This window comes from Ambystoma mexicanum, chromosome 12 (genome assembly GCF_040938575.1).
Source record: "Ambystoma mexicanum isolate Mex_15411 chromosome 12, UKY_AmexF1_1, whole genome shotgun sequence".
Classification (NCBI taxonomy): domain Eukaryota; kingdom Metazoa; phylum Chordata; class Amphibia; order Caudata; family Ambystomatidae; genus Ambystoma; species Ambystoma mexicanum.
Window position 1 is genome coordinate 646,075,448 of NC_090936.1, and position 24,107 is coordinate 646,099,554.

At 50.8% G+C, this 24,107-nt stretch overlaps 1 protein-coding gene across 3 annotated transcripts in view; it reads right to left on the reverse strand.

Moving 5' to 3' along the window:
• The window catches only part of SRPK2 (SRSF protein kinase 2), a 1,693,306-nt gene that overhangs the window by 349,050 nt on the left and 1,320,149 nt on the right, over positions 1-24,107 (reverse strand). For all 3 annotated transcript variants that reach the window (XM_069629122.1, XM_069629123.1, XM_069629124.1), the window contains one exon: positions 17,203-17,449. In XM_069629122.1, the coding sequence (XP_069485223.1) occupies positions 17,203-17,449 (247 nt within the window). The remainder of the gene's footprint in view (positions 1-17,202; positions 17,450-24,107) is intronic.

Genomic DNA, 24,107 nt, shown 5'->3' on the forward strand with positions numbered 1-24,107 from the left:
AGAAAGTATGGGGCTGAGTCACCCTGTAGGAGCCTGGCTTCTGCCGAGTCCTCTGCTGACAACCACCTGGCCACATACAACAGCTGTCCTGCCAGGTAATAAAGTTCAAAGTTCGGCAGGTTTATGCCCCCCTTATGACACGTGTTCTGTAACTTCCATAGGGCCACCCTATTTCTGGAGTTGCCCCATATAAAGCCCCTGCACATGCCATGGAGTCTCACGAAAAAGCGTCTAGGGATCAAGTATGGGATATTCACAAAAAAGTGCAAGAGTCTGGGCAGAACGACCATTTTGAGCAGAGCCGCTCTCCCCATCATGGCCAGGGACAACCTGGACCAGAACGCCATACTGTTCCCAATACCCTCCATCGCTCTCTCTGTATTATGTTTGTGCTCCATCTCAATCTTGTGGTAAATATTCACTCCCAGATACTTGAATGTCACAGTTTTCCAGGGTATCTGCAGGACGGGTAGTCTTGCCGCAGGGGTGCTCCTATACCTTTCCAAGGGGAACAAGCTGGATTTCCCGGGGTTAACCGATATGCCGAGAGGGTGGCGTAACGATCCATCACCTCAAGTACATATTGCAGGTTTTCTTCCGGGTGGCATAGGTAAAGAAGCATATCATCTGCATACAATGATATCAGATGCGTGCCCCCTGTCGTGCTGATCCCCACCTTCCCATATTGTTGCCGCAGGCATATTGCTAGCGGCTCTAATGCCAGGATGAATAACATGGGTGACCAGGGGCAGCCCTGTCTGGTCCCTCTGCTAAGTTGCCACTTTTCTGAGATTGTGGGTCCAGTTTTAACTCTCTGTAACGCTCACCTGACTCCCACGGGGGCGCTGGCCTGGTTCGCGCTGCTGTGACCTCGTCTAAGGCGATGCGCAGGGTTCGGAAGACGGACTGGACCGGGCCCCAGATCTGGCTTGTCTGACTCGCAGAAGTATCCTTCTGTAGGTGAGAATAGGGGGTTAACTGTCTGCGGGGTAATGCAATCGGCCTCCAACTTCCCCCTCTCACCCTCCTCAAACCCTTCTGTGCTTCCCCGTAGCGTCTCACCTTAGGGTCTGGAAGGACGAGCTCTCCATCCTGCTTCTGATGCAGGGGCGCGTTGGTATCCAGTTACGTCACTGGATTTTCGGATGGTTCCCCTTGTGTCCATGCATTAATGTTCTAATGCTAGTGTCTTTTTCCCCATAGGGGCCGGGGTACGGAATGCCGGGGAACAGGCACCGACCCGAGGTGAGCGGTGAAATCCTTGAGGAAATCAGGTAAGTCTTTAATGAGTGTTTTGGTAATGTCTTTTCATTCACTCATTAACGCTGATGTCTTTTTTCCCCTTAGGGGGCCGGGGTCTGAAAATGCCTGGATGCGGCGCGGACCCGAAATGAAAAGGGAATGACCCAACAGGTAAGTCTTGACATGGAGTTTTAGCTTCCCTTTTCCCTTCTTTCTCTCACCTTTGTTCTTGTCTTTTTCTCCCTAGGCGCGGGGGCGCGACTGCGAATCCGGATGGTCGCTGCTGAACATGGAGGCGCCCTGTAAAGGTGAGTAGAATGCGGCGCTGCAGCGATCGATGCGATGTGCTTTTAAAAATAAATGTCTTCCTTTTCAGGATTGTCGGCGAAATGTCTCTGGGATGCAGATTTTGCAGGTGAGGCCTTTTCCTTCTTCTGTTCTCTTGTTCCCTTCCTTTGCAGGTGATTCAGGATGCTGGCAGGTGTGGCAGAAGTCGAGATGCAGGAGCAGACACGGTGAGCGTCCAGCTGCTAGATGCAGAACAACGCGAAGCACGTGTGGCTGATCGGGTGTGGTTTAAATAGCCTTGGAAGAAGTTCCTAGAATGTGTCCTTCCTCCAATCAGGTATGTATTCTTCCCCGACCACGCCCGGGTGGTAAATGAGTCCCACAGGTAAAGTAGTTCCTTTCAGGCCTCAAGGAGGCCGGGGTTCTGCAGCATGGTCTGCATCAGGTAAGTGCACCGAAACACTTTCATAATGAGCCTGGCGCCTATGGCGCCAGGACTGACGTTTTCTATGAGCCTGGCGCCATAGGCGCCAGGACGCTGTCCAAAGGGCCTCTATAAGGGGTTGCTGGGACCTTCCCCGGGGACTTGATGTCCGATTTCGGGGACGCAGGGCCTGAGCCGGCTCCCCGGGAGCGGGCATCGTGACACTCTTGCAATCGGGGAACTATATAGCAACTGGACCCATCTGATATATCCTGGTCCCATTCCGTATCCTCTCAGGGTTGCTTTCAACCACGGCCACCGCACCAAATAAAAGGCTTTCACCGCGTCCAGCGACATGATTGCCATCTCGCCCGAGTCTTCCTTAGTTTGATCAATGATATGGTGCAGCCTCCTGTGGTTATCCGTGATGTTTCTACCGGGGACATAACCTGTTTGGTCTGGATGTATCAGCTTGCCTATTACCCTCTTTAGTCTATTGGCCAGCACTGCTGTGAGTATTTTACTGTCCTGATTAAGCATGGACAAGGGCCTATAGGACCCATATTCTGTGTCTGGCTTACCTGGTTTCAGAGTGGGACGATCACTGCCTCGCGGAGGGATGCTGGCAGTTCCCCTCGCTCATAGGCTTCGTTGAACGTGGCCAGTAGCAGCTGGAGTAGCTCCTGCTTGTATGTTTTATAAAATTCGCTGGGTAACCCATCCGACCCGGGCGCTTTACACGTAGGGAGGTGGTGGATCACCGCTTCCAGTTCGTCCGCGGTACTGGGGGAGTTTAAATCTGCGCGTTCTAGATCATCCAATGTGGGTAACCCCAAATCCTCTATTGTTTCCAGTATTTCCTGGCTCATGTCTTCTCCCGTGTCCTCATATAATCGTCTATAATACTTGAGGAACTCCCCGTTCACCCCGTCCTGGGTGTTATAGATTCGACCCTCTGCATCTCTGACCTCTCTAATCACCGGACGGTGGGTCTCGTTTTTGTATAGCCAGGCCAGTAGTCTTCCTGGTTTGTCCCCCCCGTGCATGTAATCTCTCCGTATATTTTTTATAGTTCAATTTGCATAGTCTATCCCAAAGGTCACTACAAGCTAACTGTAAGTCTTTTATCCTGGCGCTATTCTCTCGGGCGGTCCCCTCCCCACGGGTAAGGCTCTCCAGCTCTCTTTCCGTTTCTAGCAGTGCCTGTTCAATTCCTCCCTGGAACCCCTTAGATTTTGATATTGCTACCCCACACACCACCACCTTAAACGCTTCCCATACTGTTCCCACAGAGTACACTGACAGTATTAGTTTCAAAGTATTCCTCGATAGCCTCTCTTAAATCTTCTCGGAATTCCGCATCCTGTAGAGCCTCAGTCCAGAGCCTCCATGTCGGGATACGCACCCTGGGGGTTGGTGTTGCCACTCTACAACCAGAGGCGAATGGTCGGACAATACCCTGGCCTTGTATTCGGCCCCCACCATTTCTCCCACTAACTCCACCGCGGCAAACACATAATCCAACCTTGTGTGCAGGTCATGTGGCGCTGCATAGTGCGAATACTGCCTATCCGTTGGGTGCAGTCTTCTCCACACGTCCTCCAGACCGAGGTCTGTCAATAGTGTGCTCAATGCTTTAGCTGCAGGCGCCGGCTTCCCTGACTTGTCATCTAATCTATCAATCCTGGGGTTCAGGGTACAATTAAAATCCCCTCCCCACACCATTGCGCCGCCCACCAGGGGGCTGATTTTACCATATAGGGACCTAAAGTATGCCGATGTGTCATGGTTAGGGGCATACAGATTTACAATGTTCACCTCCCTATTTTCCAGGATGCCCGCCACCACCACCAGCCTGCCCTCTGGATCTATTGTCGAGCTGAGCAGCTGGAACGGCACATGCGGTGCCACCCAAGTTATCACCCCTCTTGCATATGCCGAGTATGTGGCTCCTATGACATTACCCTTCCATTTCCTCCTGACCACCTCCAGTTTCTCTTTCGTGAGGTGGGTCTCCTGTAACAGCGCTATATCAATGCACATCCTCCTTAAATACATCATTACTTTGTTACGTTTTAAATGGCTATTGAGGCCCCGCACTTTCCAGGTCACTACCCTAAGATTACCCGTTGCCATCTGCTTGGTGTATTCCCCCTCTGCCCTCCCCTCCAATGTCTTCATTGATGACTCGTTGTTCGGCCCTTGACCCTCCCATCCCCAACAACTCCTCCCCCTTCCCCAAACTCCACCACACAGCACACAACCCTGCCCCTCCCCCTCCCCCCACCCTACCCAGCCCCAACAAATGCCCAGCTCCATCCCTGGATTTCAGGCCCACCCGCGTCTGGTCCTGTCTCGAAGCCGAGGACAAGGACCCCGCGGGGCGTCACCGATCTAACAGTGACCACACTAAGTGTACAACTAAGGGGTTTGAGAGTCGTCCTCCCGGAGCTCCCGATTGGCTAAATGGGATAGTTGCATCCAACGGATCCCGCCAGCGCAGATTTCCACAGCATATTCCCCACAAGCTTTATTTAACATTATGTTCAATTACCTAGCCAGCATATATTTGCGTCAGCACTCCCCACAAACTACGTTTACCACTAAATTCTAGTCCCAATGTCCTGTGCCAAATCACCGGAGGTGGCCCAGCTGCATGTTACTTATCTCCTGCGGCTCCCGTCTGGATGTCCGATTCCTGAGGGCGACACTGCGTGTCCAGCCAGTCCATAGCATCTTCCGGCGTCTCGAAGAACAAAGTTTTGTTCTTGTAGAACACTTTCAATTTGGCCGGGTAGAGCAACATGTATCGGTGACCAGCCTCTCTCAACCTCCTTTTCACCGAGCTGAAGTTCATCCTGCTGCGCTGTACGTGCAAAGTGTAGTCCGGGCACGCTGTGATTTTCGCCGGCCCCCTCTCTATCGTCCCTCCCTTCCGGAAAAATTCCAGTATCTTTTCCCGATCCCGATAGTTCAAAACCTTTGCGATCAGCGGCCGCGGGAGGGCCCCCGGGGGCGGTCTCCTTGCCAAGGCCCTATGTGCCCTCTCTACTGCAAACCCCTGGGTCAGTTCTCCACCAGTTATTTCCTGCAAAAGCATGGACTCAACGTATTCTGTTGGGTTAGACCCTTCCATTCCTTCCGGCAGGCCAACAATACGAATGTTGTTGCGTCTAGCGCGCCCCTCCGCCTCCTCCGCCCTGTTCTCCAGGTTGCCCACTCGCTGCACAAGGGCATGAAGTTCCAGTCCGTTGGGGGGCGCATGCCGTCGTATTCGGGGCCATCTCCTTTTCCAGGTTCCCAGTGCGCTCCGCAAGCATGCGTACATCCTGTCTCAATAAATTGACCTCCTCCTGGACCGCTCCGATTTTGAGGTCCAGACCCACTTTCAAGTCGTTCATATCTAGGCCCAGTTTGGTGTCCCAGGCAATTTTTAAGTCTGCAATCGCTGCCAGCACTTCCTGGATAGTGCCCGGTGTCTCCGCCACGGCGGCACTGGTGTCCCTGCCTTTACCGCCTTCTGCGCCTGTAGGCGTCTTGGTGTAAGCCTCCATCGTGGGCTGTTTGCTTTTGGGCCTGACAGTTCTGTTGGATATCATGCAGTGTTCCTCAGATGTGGGCCGAACGCACCCCCCCTCTTACAAGAGTCCGCATGGCGCCTAGCCACTCTTAGTGTGTCCGGGGCTGTTTCAGCTATGTTCAGGTATGTGCTTGCCACTCGCCCCACCAAGGATGGGAATGTCCTCCCACGTACTTGCATGCACACAGTATCGCTCCTCAGCCCCCACAGCGTTCCTTTCAATAGCTGGTGGTCTTGTCCTCCTTTATGTTGGGCTTGTTAGCGTGTGTGCCATGGGCGCCTCCCGGCACTCCTTATCTTCCCCTGGGGGCTCTTGTATGTCCACTTCTGAGACCCTGGGTGTCGGACCTGCTCCTGCTCCTGTGGTCTCTTTGTTTCGCCACACCAGCCCGTGCGCAGCTGGCGACTCACTGTGCTCCTTGGCCCACTTCCTGCTTTGTTTAACAGTGCGCCACCGAGGGGGTTAGCTCAGCACCAACCTCGTGGTGCGTCCGCTTTTCTAATGGAGCCTCAGTCTTCCACGGCGGTATCTGCGTCTCCGCCGGCTGCCCCAGGCTCCAAGGGCCAGCAAATGTCCCGGACCAGCCTATGCTTCCAACCGCTTTATATGTCTGACAGTGCACCTCAAGGCGCCTCCGTGTCTGGTCTGCGCAGTATCCGAAGCTCCTTGGAAGCAACCTCAACGAGCGTGTCTTGTCTCTGGGTGCTAGTTCTCCTCAGCGCTAGTCACCTCATTGTCCACGGGTAATCCCAATCATAGCGTATTATTTCGTATGGGACTTTAATATGGGCTGCTGGCGGCCTCTTTAATCTATTTCGTTACCGCTCACCTGCAAGGGCTGATCACTGCTGTCGTGTGTGTGCAGCTCCCGCTAAGGCTAGGGGGCCATCACTACTTCGCTGCAGCCTCGTGCCCAGCGTAGCGCTCGTTCACTTTAGCACGCCGATACAATGTACACGCTGCAGCTCTCTCAACATTTGAACTGTCTGCTCAGCGGGCCCGGCGCCCGCCACCAGTTCATTTATGATTACGAGTGCACCCGTACGTACTGGAGCTCCGCTCCAGAGGTGCCCCGCCGTAGCCGACACACTCCTCAGCCCGCAGGCACGGCCACTGCAGCCCGCCTCGCGCTCTTCGCTCCACAGCGCCAAGGCCCTCCAAAGTCCACACCACTGGGCAGGGTGCGCTCGGCGGTCATGGATCTCTGCTGGGCTCACGGCAGCGCCCCCGAGCCTCTCGGAGAATCCTTTGTTCTTGCCGCAATCTTGTTTTCGTATTGCATCACCAGCGCTCGCAGCTAAAGACGGTTGTAACTTTGTATCTGTGCATCGCCCACGCACCAAAGTTTCAACGAGTGCGCTCCCTGCATTTAGAAGCCTGGATTTTATTTTCCAGCGCTGGCAGGCTTCCCCCGCCGCAACCACATCAAGGATCAATCAAGAATCCCAGGAGCTCCACCGGAGTGCGTCCTCTCACATGGCCATCTTAGCCACGCCCCCCTCGATTGCCTATGTTGTTCCATTCTTTGATAAAGGAGGCTGTCCTTTTTCTGTTCGTCCGGCGAAAGTCTGAAAATGTTTGCTGCCCTGCCCATTAGGGTGTAGAAGGACCCGATCTCGTCAATTAGGGGGTGGGGGGGGGGGGATCTCTGAAGGGGATTTCCTTCGGTTCACCATCTGCCGGGATGATGTTGCCATATTCATCGGATGTGTCACTGGTATGGATGGAATCTTGATTCTCCTGAGGGTCAAGGTCAGATTCAGTGTCCGTTAATCTTAATTGCCTTAGTAGCTGCTGCTAATCCCTAGTAGGGTGAGGGGGAGCAGCAAGCCCACTGGGCCCTGCTATCAGGTGCCTGGGTTCCGGTGGTGGCAGCGGTGCTGGCAACCTTTGGTGCAGGGAAAGATAACAGGGTATTCAGAGTGTCCAGAATGTCTAGAGACACGTCTCTTGGTGTGGTGGTGTGGGTGGTATCCTGGTAGGTGTCGAGAGTACCCTGTCAGGTACTGTTCTCCCCTGAAGCCTTGTCTCCTGTAGGGCCCCATCTGGGGGCATGTCTTGAGGCAGCGAGAATTCCCCTTCCACCTCATCATCTGAAGATACAGGAAGAGGAGCCTCTATTTGTAATGAAGGTTGAGTATCAAACAGAGTTACCACAGCAGGGGCTTGAACCTTCATGGTCCAGCTCCCACAGCCAGTGGGTGGGTTGGACGTGGACGAGCCAGCAACACAGAGGGATGTGTATATGTAATGACAGCGCTGGGATCGACAGAGCTCCCAAAACCGGTACTTTAGTAGTGGACGAGGACATCAAGGTCGTCAAAGAGTAATCTTTGTGATCATTGACAGTTGAGATATTGTTGACGGGTTAGTGAACATTGACAAGGGTGTCTTGATAGTTGATGACAACAATGGTTTTGTGGTCGTCGACGGAGCAAGGGCTTTTGATGCTGTAGGCATCACCGACAAGGGCATCAACAGTGGTCTAGTCGATACTCCTTTAACTCTGGAAGATGAAGCAGAAGGCGGCTCACCGCCTCTGGGTGTCATGCGCGGTCTCAGAGATTCTTCTGAAGACCTTGATGGGGTCTGTCGTGTCCATGGATGGTTCTTTGTGCACCTTTTCCGTGCTCCTGGGTGACTCATTGTGCGATCTTGATCTCTTACTAGAGGTGGTTTGCAGAGTAGACCTACCTTGCCTGACCGAAGCATAATTATGTAATGAAGCAGAATCAGAGGGCCCCACCCACCCCCGGCGCTGGCGACCCATACGGCCAACCTGTGGTCTCGATCCCTAAGGGTTTTGTTAGAGAAGGATTGACAAATGTCACAATCTTTGATGACATGGTGCGGGTGGATTCAGTAGAGGCACTTATCGTGGAGGTCCTCCACGAAGACATTCTTGAGGCCACATCAAGCGCAGGCATTGAAGAGGCTTTTCCTGTTAGTTTCAGCCATTGACTAGGCCCAAAACAGTCACGATGGAGAACAGGATTCTGTAGGTGGAGGCGCCATTGGGGTGCTCGATACCATTCCCATAAACAAGGATCTTGATCTATCGTCAAAGTATGGTAGTTGTTGTCGAAAGTATATAACATTGTAGATTTATTAGATAATTATACTGCGAGAGATTTTTAAGGACTATTTTTGAGGACTCCCAACACAAGCATGCAGTAAATAAATCAGAAGATAGCTACCAGGGATGGGGCTAAGGGAGCCTTTCCAATTGGCTGTGGGCAGTATGACCCAAAAGTGACTATACTAGATTCCAAGATGGCCGCCGAGTAAAGTACATTGCGGCTCCCGAGCTCCCGAACCCGCTTTCGACCTGAACGGGCCAAGGCACATCTTTGCCCTCCCCGGCATCCCTATCCGCCGTCAGCATGCCGGCCCTGAGAGGAGAGACGTGCCGCGCCGGTACTTCGGCGTGCTTGCAGTAGTTAAGACAGGGCCGAGCCAGCTGCAGAGCAAGCCCAGGTGGGGCTCGGCGGGAGGCCTCCCATCGGAGACTGCATCGGGGAGACCCTGTGTGAGCAGTGATAAGTGGTGCAGCGCAGCCCCGGGTGCCCCCCTGCGGACGTGGATCCCTTTGGTCTGTGGGGTGCGCGGGTGCCGGCGGGTGCTGCGGAGGCAGACCCGGAAGCCCGACTCGACCGGAGTCACACTTGCACACAGCACCCAGAGCGGATGCAGTAAGTGGGGAGCAGCGGAGGCATACTGTTATTGGTAATTGTAAAACCTCAGGCTTGCCCCCCCACCCCCCGAGCACGTCCCACAGCGCAAGAGGCAGTCGGACAATTGAGGCTGGCGGAAGGCGTCTTCCCCTTGAATCGGACCCCGCGGAGGGAAGTCGGGTGGGCCCCCGACTCCCAGAGGAATGACAAGTCACTGAGGGGGGGGCTGCGCTGGGGGCGTCTGGCCTGGATCTTCCGCCTTGGCGGGGACTGCCCCCCCGGACCATCATGGGCCTGAATTCGACCGGTCCACGGGTGGGACCCAGCCGGGCTGAGCAAAAGGCACTCGGTCAGTGCAGAGACCTGCGGCCCTCTACGAGAGACTGAGGGGGAGAGAGGGGTTCGCGGCCCCTGTACATGACATCTAGCTGCATCCCAGAGTGAGAAACCCGCGCTCTCCCCACATCGCTCCTAACACTCCACCCAAGAATACGCAGGAATACGCAGACCATCTGGCTTTGGACCCGGAGCCCACTATGTCCAGAAATAGATCTAGGGACCTCCCCTCGGCCCTTAAGAGCGCCAAGAAGTCCCAGGAGGGCCCCCTAGCCAAATTCTGGGCCAAAGATCACGAGCAAGATGCCGACAACTTGAGTGAACACTAGGCGGATGGCGGGGCGGGGGCCGGGGGCGCAGACCCCCACCCGGAGCACCGCGACGGGCCGGTCACTCACACAACGCTTAGACAAGTCCTTGGTGAAGTGATAGATAAGATCACAACGGCGAGCCAGAAGCAGATAGACGCCTTGAGAGAAGATCTGGCAGAGGGGCTAAAGGACATTAAGCGAGATATTGTAACGCTCACCTGATTCTCGCAGAGGCGCCGGTCTTGACTGGGCGACTACCGTATCTTCAAAGGTGATGTGTAGCACCCGGTTGGCTCTTTGGGCTGGACCTCTGTGCACTGTATGCCTGACGTGTAGAGTAAGATGTCTGCAGATAGAAAATATGGGGTTAATGAACTGGGGTTATTGGGGTGTCCCTATCTCTTTCCTCTTCTCCTCTCCTGTAGACCCCCAAAGGTTAACGCTCTCACCTTAGGTAAGTGAATGCCGAGCTCTCCATCTGCCTCGGGGCAGGGTGCTGTAACCAGTTTCTTCACTGGATAGGTAGCGCAGGCCTCTTGACTTCAGAGGACTGCTGTCCGTCGTTTACTGCACGAACGGTAAGTTTCGAGTCATTCAAATGTCTTTAAAGTCTTTAGTAATGATGTCTCTTGTTTTGCAGGGTTCCGGCGATGGCGGATGACGGGCTGAAGTGAGTTGAAGATGGAGCCCGTGTGATGAATAGAAGCGCCTGGAAGCACGTAAGTAAGCGCTTGTTGCCTGCTTCACGATGCGCTCTAACTGTCTTTTTATTTTGCAGGTACGAGTTCGGAGCGGCTGCAGGGTGCCGGAATACCCACTGGATTAGATGTGGAAAGGAGTAATGGCACGTGAGTATTACAGTTCCCCAATGTCTTTAAACGCACCTTGTTTTGTCTTTCAGATGCGGGATGCAGCGCCGAAGGCCTCCGGAGCGTGCGAAGAGTTGGTAAGCTTTTGTCTTTCAGATGCCGGAATGCAGTGTGAAGACCTCTGGAGCGCACGAAGAGTAGGTAAGCCTTTGCCTTTCAGATGCCGGAATGCTAACCTGTTCTTTCTTGTCTTTATAGGTGTTGCTGAAGACTGGATTCAGAATGGTAAGCCTTTTTCCTTAGGCCCAGGACCGGATGCAGAAGACACGATGAGCGTCCTGCTGCAGAGGTTGCAGAATAACGCAAAGCAAGATTCATCCACCGGGTGTGGTTTAAATAGCCTCCTGTAGTGCTTAGGTGTCTCCTTCCACAGCCACGCCAAGGTAAGAAAAGAGTTCCTGGTAAGAAAAGAGTTCCTGCCTTCCAGAAGAGTTCCAGTGTTCTGAATCTAGGGAGTGGCTCCAGCCCCACCCAACAGGAAAAGTAGTTCCAAACAGAAGAGGATCAGAGGCTCAACTGGCAGGCAAGTAAGCAGCATGGTCTGCTGCAGGTAAGTCCACCCAAGCATTATGAGCCCGGCGCTTCCAGCGCTGGGACTGGGCATATTTATGAGCCTGGTGCCACTGGCGCCAGGACTGGGTCCAAAAGGTCCCAATTGGGACTGGTTGGCACTCGTAACCTGGGTTATGGATCTGCTTCCAAGGGAGTTGGGAAAACCCTGACCTTTTGGAAGCAGAGATCATGACAGATATCCATAACATCGAGGAGAGTGGATACAAACGAGCGGCCCATCCAAGAGCTGACCGAGGACGCAAGGAAGGCGGGAAATCTACTGAAGACTTTGCCGCCGGCAAACCAGAACCTGGAGCTACAGGCCGAAGATCTAGAGAACCATTCTAGAAGGAGCAACATCCGAGTTAAGGCACTGCCGGAGTCCGTTCAGCCCCAGGATCTCACACAAACTCTCACAGCGGTCTTCAGGGATCTTCTGGATGCGGACACTGTCATTGATCTACAATTCGACAGGATTCACAGAGTGGGTCCTCACCGCCCGGAGCATGGGGCCAGGCCTAGGGATGTGCTTGTGGCTTTCCACAACTATGCCGCAAAAGAGAAGATCCTAGGAAAGGCGAGAAAGGCCGGCAATATATCCTGTAATGGCGCTGAGATATTCCTGTATCAGGATTTATCCCTAATAACACTGAACAAAAGAAGACGGATGCTCCCAGTGCTGAAACATCTGTGCGAAAAACAAATAAAATACAGATGGTCCCATCCATTTGGCCTAACCTTCCTGTGGCAGGGCAGACAGCATAAGATCACGACCTGCGAGCAAGGCTTGAACTTGATGGACATTGAGGAGCAAACACTGGCGGACCCCGAGGGCCCTCCTGGCCGGCAGGGCACGCACAAGTCACGGGAGTGGACCACTGTCGGGCCCAAGCAATCTAGGAGGGAGGCCTCTCGGAAGGCGGACATCGGCTCACCGGGGGGGGGGGCCGTATTAACTCTCAGCATGGCTCGCCTGGAAACTCAGCAGCCACCAACTCCCTAACATCTTAGGGGGGCCAACTTAGTGAGACCGGGGAGGGCACTCACTGCAGAAGCCTGAGGCACCGGAACAGGGTGGCGAAAGCAGCTATGAAGGTTTAATGCGGGGAAGGGAGGGGGAGAGCCTCTCGGATGGGATTGGGCGATCCTGCTTTGGGAAGACCAGGGGTAATGATGGGGCTCAATTCTCGTCTTGTAGTTATGAGGGGGGCGAGTAGCCAGTTGAGCCTACCCAGGGGGGAGTCAGAGGTGGGAGGGAGAGGGGGTGTTGTCTCAGGGGCAGTTGAGAGGATGGGATCGCTTAGTATGGTCGAACCTGACCACAGTGTCGGAGGTCCTAAGAAACCAGGGGTTCAAGAAGGCCAGTCCGTACCAAATTAACCACACATCCTGATACCATGGAACATCTGAGGATGTTGTCATTGAATGTTAATGGGCTAAACTCGCTAGTTAAAAGGAAGAAGGTGGAACTGTTCATACGCAAAGAGAAGCCACATATAGTTGCACTGCAGGAGACTCACATTCAAACACAGGACACCTGGAGATTCAAAATTGGGGATATGCCTGGCTCTTCCAGGCCACTCAGGTTAGCAAGAAGGGAGGATGGCTGTCGCATTGAGGGATGGGCTGGATCTCTCGATTAACAAAACACAGAAAGATGATCGGGGGAGGTTCCTGGCGCTGATATTAGAGGGCAGAGGGGAGATATACACAATCGCTACACTATATGCGCCCAACACCGGGCAAGATGCCTTCCTTCAGAGGTCTCTCGCCCGTCTGAACATTTTTGCTAGGGGTCGCCTCATCCTAACAGGGGACTTTAACATGGCTTGGGACAGCTCTAGGGACAGAAGTGGGGCCCTTTGGGGATCACTGGGGGGACCTTCTGGGGAGCTTAAAAAGAAACTTCAAGATCTGGCCCTGGTGAACGCTTGGAGGGAGATTCAGGGAAACGACAAAGGGAACACATTCTACTCGTATGCTCATAAAACCCACTCCTGAATTGACTACATCTGGGTGTCTGCCTCCCTGTTAGGGTCAGTCTCTGGGATCTCTCTTGGGCCCCTTGCGATTTCGGATCACACCCATATTGTGTTAACACTGAGCAGGCCGTGGGGTCCCCCAGGGTTTTGGAAGTGGCGATACCCGACCCAGCTATTTAAGGACCCGGTTCTGATTCAAGAGGTGGAAAGGGAACTGAAGGAATATGTGGAGAAGAATGGCTGGCATGACACTGGACCACAAATATGGTGCGATGCACTAAAAGCCACGATAAGGGGGAACATTTTGGCAATCAAAGCCAGAAGGGACAGGGAAATGAGAATGGAAGAAGAGAACCTGGGCAGAAAGCTCGGGGAGGCAATGGAGCAATTAGCAATAAAGCAACCATCGGCCATAGCAAGGGAGGTTCGGACACTAAGGGGTCAGCTGAACCTCATCCAGACCAGAGCGGCAGAGCGCAATCTGCTGCGCCTGCGTCAATTGCACTACATCAAAGCAAACAAATCCGACAGAATGCTCGCTCGGATGTTGAGAATGGAGGAGTAGGACAAAACTATGCTTAGAATCAGGGGGGAGGGTGGGCAGACGCCTACTAATAATAGGGAGGTAGAGAGAGAACTCCATCAGTTTTATACCACTCTTTACTAGTCAAGCAACCCTGACCCCACTGCGCAAAAGGTATACCTAGACAGGCCCGACCTGCGGACTCTTTCCAAGGAGGAGTGGTAACAGCTTGAGGGAGAAATAACAACCGACGAGGTCAGGAGGGAAATCCTCGCACTCTGCCCGAACAAGGCCTAGTGCCCAGATGGGTATGCAGCCGAGTTCTATAAGCTACACAAAGAATCTCTAATCCCCCTGCTTACCAGACTTTTCAACCACATAGGCTCTCCCGGAGCCCTCCCCGGGTCCATGGATGAGGCCAAAGTAATTCTCATACATAAGCAGTGCAAAGACCGATAGCGCTCATAAATATCGATGCAAAGATCTGCGCGAAGATCTTGGCGGCCAGGATGGACCCTATTTTGCCTAAATTGGTGCTACATGATCAGGCGGGTTTCATTAGAGGGTGCCAGACAGCTGATAATGTGCGAAGGGTGGCCCACCTGATCTAGAAGAATCAGATAAAGGGGATCCCCACTCTCCTATTGGCGATCAATGCCGAAAAGGCTTTTGATCGCGTTGAGTGGGGTTTCCTCTTTGCCACAATGACCAAAATGGGCTTTGATCAAGTGAGAGCCAGCTATCAAAACCCGTCCCTCCGCCTGGCTATTAATGGTCGGATCACTGAGGCAGTGAGAGTAGAGAGGGGCACGAAGCAGGGCTGCCCTCTCTCCCTGCTGCTTTATGCTCTCCATTTGGAGCCTTTCCTGAAGACGTTAAGAACAGCTGAGGACATAAGGGGCATCATATTTGGGGGTCAGGTAGATAAAGTGGCGGCCTTCACGGACGATATGCTACTCACATTGACCGACCCTGAGGTATCGCTAATGGCTGTATGTGAGGAGCTCAACAAGTTTGGGAGGGTTGCCAGCCTGACAGTAAATACTAATAAGTCTGAGATTCTTAACCTTAATTTACGGGCGGAATCGGTGCAAAATATCCAACGAGAATATACATTCAGGTGGGCAAGCAAGGGAATCAAGTATTTGGGGGTCCATCTCACCAACACAGTGGGAGAATTATAAAGGGCTAATTACATTTATCTATTGGAGAGAATAAAATCCGAGCTAGTAGATTGGGGTCCCCTATATATCTCCTGAATGGGGCGCTTCAATGTCCTCAAGATGGTGCTGCTCCCACAGCTTTTATACCACTTTGCCGCCCTCCTGGCAGAAGTTCTGTGCTCCTTTTTCAGAGTCCTACATAAAGCTATAAATCCCTTTATCTGGAACCGTAAACGGCCCAGACTAGCTTGAACTCTAATGAAGACTCCAACCCTCCGAGGGGGCATGGGCGAGCCCGATTTTAAGGTCTATTACTTAGCGGCCCAGATTAGGGTGCTTAGAGATTGGCAGAGAAATGATTGGGATAAACCGTGGAGGGCGATGGACAGTGCGGTGGTAGCCGGGCCGCTGGAGGCTACATTTTGGCTCCCAAAAGGCAGATAGACCATCCCAGATGTATATCAGCCGTATCACCTCGACCACTGGGGAAGCCTGGGACGCGGCAATCAAACGAGCCTGCATCACCACCTTCCCATCCCCCTATACACCTCTGTTCGAGAACCCACAATTCTCCCCAGGATGTAAAAATCTGGCTTTTAGTGAATGGTATGTGGGGGGATGCCGGATGTTGCGAGACTTGTATGTGGAGGGCAGAGTAAAGGATTTCGAGCAGTGTAAGACAGAGTTCGGGTTGAAGAAGACTCATAGATACGGATACATGCAACTGCGTCATTGGTTATCCCACCCTGAACAGTGGCGGGCTGGTACACGCCCTTTAACCCTGTTTGAAAAATGCCTAGATACACACGAGGGCGACAAGGGGCTCATGGCTTCCATATATAAATACATTAAGAAAGGGGAGAACCCTCTGACTAGAAGGTACATGAGGAAATGGGAAGAGGATACGGGCACAGAAATAATAGAGAGTGAGTGGCAGGACTTGTGGGCGCGGATTCCGAAACTCACTAGATCCCTCCAGACCCGGGAGATTTGGCTTAAGCTGATGTATCAATGGCACCTAACACCGGTTAGACTAAACAAGATGTTTGCGCGAACCTCTCAACTTTGCTGGAGGGACTGTGGGGGCAGGGGTTCTTGGGCTCACATTTGGTGGGAATGCCCGAAACTGGACAACTTCTGGAACTACATTCGGCAGGCCATGGAGCAAGTCCTGGGACTCAAGGGGGGTGGGAACAGTGGGCTTAAGATGTTAGGCCTAAACCGGGAGTTAGCGTACTTCCCTACGAAATCAGCCTGCAGAGTCTATGTTATCATGATGATATCTGCTGCAATGGTGCTGGCGCGCAAGTGGATGTCGAAGGAACTCCCCCCTTGACTGCGAGTGGGTAGCAAAAATCTGGTCTGCTATTGCCATGGAATGACTTACATACTCCATCCACGGTCAACACATGAAGTTTGAATCGGACTGGGCTGCCCTGCTAAAATTTCTGAAGGGAGGGGCACGCAGAGCCTGGTGCCTCAAACTCATGTCACTGCTTGGTATTATACTCCCCCAGGAGGACTCCGATCCTGGAATGTGAGAAAAGCTGAACTGACTAAGGGCTCTTCAGAACAATTACGTGTGGGTTTCAACACTATGCTTTCAATATAGCACCCCCGTGAGGGGGCAAAGCTCGATATACTGCTCCTGGGTGCGGAGAGGGGGGGAGGGATGGGGGAAAGGAGGGAGTTGGGTCTTGGGTCTTGTTTAATTTTGTTGATCTATTTGAGTGGTTATTGTTTAAGGCAAAATGTTAATAAAAATCAAGTTGAAAAACAAAGAAAAAAACTGACTCTACTAGAGCACAAAGTGACTGAAATTAAGGTTAAGTTTAAACTGCTCTATGTTACAGAGGATTCCCAGCTAACGAAGGGGAATATTCACAGCATATGAATCTATTAAACATCCAATACTGGAGAAGAGTAATGGTATTGAGTAAATATTGTGCTGCACCTTGTTGTTATACATTGCCTAACTTTGTTTTTATTGGTTCAAAAGCTACTTCAAAAGAGTTTGTCCTGACATTCGCTTCATAGATGTCCAATAGTAATAGTAGCGCAGAATATTATTTTAAAAATAAGCGCCTTGTAGAAGAATATGCATTATAGATATAACATATCTAGGAACATTACTGTAATGGTATGCTGTAATAGAAATGTTAAACAGAACATTATGGAATTAACAAAGGTAAGATAATATCTTAAATTTAAAAACATTTTTTACAACAGTAAAAGTTAGAAACAAGACATAGCCAACCGGATTCATTTTCTGGCTCGTCATCAGCTTCCTCAAGTAAACCTGCTGTTTTTAATTTGACCTCTGAATGGTGTTCATTTTCTTGCTCATTTGATGGAGTAGATGGCATTATGTTTTCTTCAATTATTTTCTTTTCAGCTTCACGCTCTAATTCTTCAATTTCTTGCAGGCGCTTCTCAAGTAGCTCGGCTTGCCTCTTTTGTTTCCTTTTTAGTTTTTTCTTTTTGTTTTTGGAAATTTTGCCCATCTGCTCAGAAAAATGAATATTACATTTTTATTATGAAATCAAAGTCAATTTACTAGCATGCAAGGAATACTGATCATAACTTAAAAACAAGAGCTTTTCTTGCTGGATATTTATGCCATTTGTTAAACATTTTTGCCTCAAGTTAAATAGACACAAACTGAGTGTAGGGAACAGCTGTTCCCACTCATTGTCTGACAACCCCCCACATATTGTTTGAAGCTCAGACTCTAGTTAGATTCCTAAAGACCCTCACTTTGACATCACAGGCTGTGGGAGGGCATGATTGAGAAAGCTGCATTTGTTCAACTGGATGGAAAAATTGAATTTCTATTTGTCTGGCATGAATGTTGGGAATAATTGGCAGATCAAAAGCATCTCAAAGTCAATGGAAACTGTTTTACTTGGAATCATTGCTGAAAGGTCATATTGTTGGCCTAAACAAGTCCATGGTGGTTGCTCCTTAAACCATTGAACAGTCATGATGTGGATGGTCGGAGCTAGCTTTGGCTTATAATAGCCTTGTGCTGCGATCTGAGCTCCATATTGTCACTTCTTTCTGCAGCCCTGGAGCACATCAAAACCGCTGTCAAGGCAGACCCGGCATGTGACAATCCGGCAATCAAGGTGGACTGAGGAGGTTTACCATATGGGTCTTTGTAGTGAATCACAACAAGGCCTCCCTGAGGCATCTCCCTGCTGCTATAGGAGCACTTTACGTCCCATTTAGAGAAGAGCGGGGAGACAATTGACATGTGAGGGAGAGTTTAGAGCTGTAGTTTAATGGGACTGTAGGTATTTGCATTTATTGTATGATATAGCGCCTTAATCCAAGGCGCTTTACAGTTAACAACAAGAACACAAACATGGAACAGTAGAAGCAATAACAGTAAACGTGAATCAAACCAGAAAATCGGCATGTAGAACAATTTGCATGAGGAAAGGAGAGGAAGGGGGTGTGGAAGGAGGGAAGAGGGAGAGAAAGTAGTGAGTAAAGTGAATAGTAGGAGGGAGGAGAATTTAGAAGAGAAGGGGAAAGATAAAGAGAACACAAAGAAGGGTACTAGAGGAAGGGAGAGAGGGGTGAGAGGGGGAAGGATGTCAGGGAGGGGAATGAAGAAGGAGTGATTTCAAAGAGGAGCGGAAGGAAGAACAGGTGAGGGAGGAGAGGATAGTAAAAGGTAAGGAGTTCCAGTGTAAGGGGGCAAGGAGCTGAAAAGAGCGGAAACGAGAGGAGGCACAAGCGGGTGGGGGGACCGAGAGTAAGAAAAGATCAGCAGAACGAAGAGAGCGAGAGGGGGTGTAGAATGAGAGAAGAGAGGAGAGGCAAGGAGGAGCAAGGTCGTGAAGAGATTTAAAGACAAGACAAAGGAAGTGAAATTTAAGCTGGAAGTGGAAAGGAAGCCAACCTAAGTGAAAAAGGGAGTTGGAAATGGAGTTGTGAGGGGAGAGAAGACAGAGGGTGCAGATGGCAGAGTGGTAAAGGGATTTGAGGGGGGCAAGATGGGAAGCAGGAAGAACTAAGAAGAGAGAAGAACAATAGAAAAAGTGAGAAAGAATGAGGGAGGATATTAAGAGTTTAGTAGCATGAAAGGTGAGAGAGGGACGGATTTTACGGATGTTAAAGAGATGGTAGCGACATGCCCAAGAGGTGCGGGAGATATGATGAATAAAGGAGAGGGAAGAGTCAAAGTGAATGCCAAGATTACGAGCATGGTTGGAAATAGGAAGATTAGAAGGGGGAAATAGAATAGAAGGAGGGGGAGAGGGAGGAGGAAGTGAGTTTGAAGGAAAGAATAAGACTTCAGTCTTATCAGTGTTGAGAGAGATAGTGAGATGACATCCAGGTTTTAATGCAGTAAGACAGGAAGAGAGATTGAGGTTAGGTCAGAGGTGAAGGAAGAGAAAGAGACGAACAGTTGGGTGTCATCAGCGTAGAAATGGTGAGAAATCCCGAAGGAGGAGATGATAGGGGCAAGGAGTGAAGTGTAAAGAGAGAATAAGAAAGGTCCAAGTATAGAGCCTTGGGGAGCACTGTGACTGGTGCTCTGTTTGGGGAGCACTGTGAGTGAAGAGTGCGTGGTGGACTCTGGGAGTTGAAGTTCTTTCTTCGGTGGCAGAGTTCTATAACGAGAAAGACGCTGAACAAAACGGCAAATCTAGCGCAGGCCCGAGTGCAGTGTCAGCCAATGTTGATTTGTGCTTCATGTGCACCTAGTGAGGGTCCCTATTCTGCTGGGAGTCCAAAGACCTCTACAATTGTACCTGCCTTTTGAACTCTGCTGGCTTGCTTTAAGTACACGGATTATTTTTCCCATGATGGTTGAACCACCGGGAGAAAGTTGGCAGAGAGGAGGTTTCTGAGCGGTCTTCCTCCAAGGACAAGGTCAACCAGTCTACCGAGAAGTTAGTTTAATTTAGATGCAAAACGTATTCTAATATTCACAGACCTGAGCCCCAAGACCACAGTGGAAAAAAGGCCCCGTATGGGATCAAACTGGATTTGTAGTTATTAAGGGTGAGGACTTCCCTGGGTTTCCCTATTAAGCTCAAAGTGACATTTTCATTTAATCTTTTTATTAAGGGTTAAGCATCACAATTCTTATCACATGTGCGTATTAGCTGTCAATCAGACATAACAATAACTTAGTCAGAGTCGATCCCACCATTTGCAAAACCCCAACAACAACCTAAAACAGTCCCCACAGCACCCAACTACATACAAACCCGTTCCCATCCAACCCCGCAGCAACCACATAGGGTCCCATCCAGCATTCTTTGAGTGAGTTAATGTCTATATATATCAGTACATAAGGTCCAAAAGCTTCCGATACCACCATCCCTTGCCACTCGAATTAATCGCTGTCTTGGCGTACGAGGCAGCTGGTGCGTTTGTCACACGCATCGTGAGTGAGTTACCACGTGAGATCACAGTCTGCAATTCTCCCTACATCACATATGCCACTAGTCTAGGCACGCAGCGGGTGAGCATACCTTCCACTACAGCACAGTGTCCATTAATTCGCTAAACCTGTCTGCAAGAGGTTGCGATCTTGCCTTCCTGATATTGGCCTGCTCCAAATCGCAGATCCTCGCTAACAGATTCTGCCACTTCTGCTTGCCCGGGGCCACAGCTGCCTTCCAGTCAATTAGTATAGCCTTTCTAGCTGAGAATAGAGTGATTTTATCAATTCTGGACAGGCGCTGTAGCACAAGGCCCCAGAAAGACTGAGCAGCGGGACATACCCACAGGATGTGCCCGATGGTGCCAACCCCCACACTTCCTTCCAGAAAAGGAAAGATCGATACAAGCCAATGGCATGTAGCTTGACGGGTGTGTAATATACTTTGTGTGTCAGTTTGATCTGCCTTTCTCTGTGTCGCAAACTGCTGGACATAGTACGGATTGGATCAAATGCCTCGTATATATCTTCCGCGCCAATGGGTGTTGCTATGTCGTTGGACCCGCTCTCTGCCAGTTTAACATTTCTGCTAAGGTTATGTGTTATGAAAAAGTCATAGAAAGTCCGAAGCACGGGGAACTTGTATGTGTCGCGTCCAGAGTCTGTTGGTTCCCTCCCCCTAGATTTTGCTGTATTGAGTGTAGTCATAATCAACTGTATAGATAGATATACTAGCCACTCCAAGGTCGTGAGGGCCAATATATTTTTAACTGACTGGAATGGCAAGATCGCCTACTCGTCGCATAGATCCATTACAGGGACATCCCCCCAGTGAGTATTTTACCGATTGTGTATTGGGTTCATAACCTGGAAGGTTATCGGTGCTCTAAGGCTGATCCAAGCTGGGGTTTCCCAGATCTGCGATCCAGTAAGGGTACATACTTGGTGCCATTGCACTAAGGTGGGGCCTACGATACGGTGGGTCTTAAGACTGCATGGGAGCCGCCCGGGTGGGAAGGCTAATATTTCTCGTGGCATCTACAGGCTCATTATTCACAGCCAAGTCTCCCGCCAGCTAGTTGTGTCAGTATCGTCAAGCCAGCGTTTGACCCAGGCTACATGTATGGCCAGTTAATGGATACTCCAAGACAGGAGGGCTAAGCCCCCGTTGGCTTTAGAGGTCTGGAGAATCCCCTTATTTAGTAAGGCTTTCTTGCTTCACCAAACAAACCTTGTTACTGCCTTATTCAGGGTGGTATAGAGGTGACGCGAAGGGGATGCAGGGCTCATGGTGGTCAAGTAAATGAGCTTGGGCATCAAGCTCATTTTTACGGCATTGATACTGCCGGTAAGGGAGTTGGGGAGTACGTGCCAGTTCTCCAGGTCAGCCTGTATTTTCTGTACTATAGCAGGGTAATTTAGGGCACTCAGAGCAGTGATGTCTGCGCTTACATTGAGCCCTAGGTATTTATTAAATTGGGTCTGTAGCCGAAATGGTGCAACGCCACCATGGTTCCAGGGTATGTCCGGTCTGAGCGGCATGACATTGCACTTGTCCCAATTAACACAGTAGCCTGCCACTTGCTTATAGTCTAATAGAATAGCCTGAATTTTGGGCAAGGAGAGCGGGCTGTTGCTAATACATAACAGGATGCCATCTGCATAGAGAGCTGATATGTTCTGTCTGTCCCTTCATGATTGGCGTCCATAGCTCATCCAAGCGCAGCTTCATGGCTAGAGGCTCAATGGCCAATGCGTATAGCAGGGGAGATAGTGGGCAGGCCTGACGCGTGCCAGTGTGTAGTGGGAAGGGCTCAGCTGTATAGCCATTGGTGATCACCGTAGCATGGGGTGACTCATACAACAATTGTATCATGCGCAGGTTCTGCCCCGAGAACCCAATCCCCTGGAGAACCGCAAACATATAATCCTACCACACCCTGTCAAATGCCTTTTCGGCATCTAGTGACAGTATTACATCGCCTGGGTGCGGTGGACTCTCGATTACAAGCAGCAGGCGCTGTCTGTTATCCACAAAGCGTTGTTGTAATATAAAGCCTGTCTGGTCTTGATGGACCAGTGCGGGCATCAACCTCTCTAGGCGTTGCGTGTGGCACTTAGTGAGCACTTTAGTATCAGCGTTTATTAAGGAGATCGGCCTATATGCGCTACACTGGAGTGGGTCTCGTCCTTTTTTATAGAAAACGACTATGCTAGCCTTAAGTAATGATGACAGAAGATTACCTAACTCAGCTGCCTCTCGAAACATCTGCCCCATTTTAGGGGCGAAGACACCCCCCAGGCATTTGTATATATCAATTGGCAGGCCATCAGCGCCCGAGGCCTTGCTGGTAGACAAGCTTCTGTGAGTGACAGGTTGAGCTTGTCCAGGTCCCCAGGGGATATAACCGGGAGGGGTAACAACCACAGAAAGACTCGCACCAGTTCTAGGCTACACACCGGGGGTTCGGCATAGAGCTTCCTGTAGTACTCAGCGAAATCAGTTGTTGATAATTTTATCCCTGATCAGGATATTCCCTAAATTATTCCTTTTGGCCTTAATCTGAGCGTGTTGATTCCCCTTTAGGACAAGTCCTAGAAGAAGGTGTGGTCTGTCGCACTCTGTATAGACTGTATGGGCCCACCTAGTGAACACTTTCTGCGCTCTTAGTGTGAAAAGGCACGCGAGTTCCGCTCTAGTGCGGGTAATGCATGCAAGATTAGCCAGATCACGTGTTATCTTGTGCTGTCGCTCTCATCTACACCTAAGGTTTCAGCAAGTGCCTTTCTTGTGCCTGCCATGTGCGAAGCTTGTGTGTCCAGCGTGAGATACACTGGCCCCTTAGATACGCCATAAATGTGTCCCAGCATCTTAGTATGGGGAATTCAAATGAGAAGTTATCCCTCCAAAAGCCTTCTGTGTCTTCCGTAAGGTTTTGGACAAAGTCAGTTTGTGCTGACATCCTTAGGTTTAGGTGCCAAGAGGGAGTGTGCTGCGGTTCACCAGCCAGTGGAGGACAGGGGCATGGTCGGACAAAGTCGTTTTAAGGATAGAGCATGTCTCAACCATATACATGGCATTGCAGGGCAAGAACCAGTAATCCAGTCATGCATAGCTGCAGTGATGGTGTGAGTAATGTGGCAAGTCCTTTTTCCCCGGTATGGGTTTGTCGCCAGATGTCCGTCAGCCAAAGATAGGCCCTCCACGCCAACAGTGTGCATAATTTTTTCAATGGGTGAAGCATCGTGTGTGACGTGGTTTAGCTGTCAATTGTCGGGTCAAGGGTAACATTTAGATCTCCCCGATTAATGTCAGATGACCCCAAAACGGGGCACAGACGGCTAGTCTGTGAGTAAAGAACGCAGGCGCGTCAGTGATTGTGGCATATATGTTCAGAAAGGTGATACGTTGGCCGTATAGGGTAGAGTGTATCATCATGTATCTACCTTTCTTGTCCATCTCGGTATCTATAATGATAAGCAGGAGTCGTTTGCGGACGAGAATGGACACCCCGCATTTCCTTTCGAATGGGGAGTGGGCTGCCACCCCCACTGAACCCTTGTAGAGTTTGGTCGATTCAGCAGTGTTTAGGTGCGTTTCCTGAAAGAATAAGACGGCCCCCCGAAGATCCCTGACGTAATTGAGAAACCTTCTCCTTTTTATCGCATGACCGGGTCCTTGTTTATTGAGAGTTATGCATTTAAGAGACCACATCCTCAATTTGGGCCAACTGGTTCAGTGCCATTAGTGAGTAATA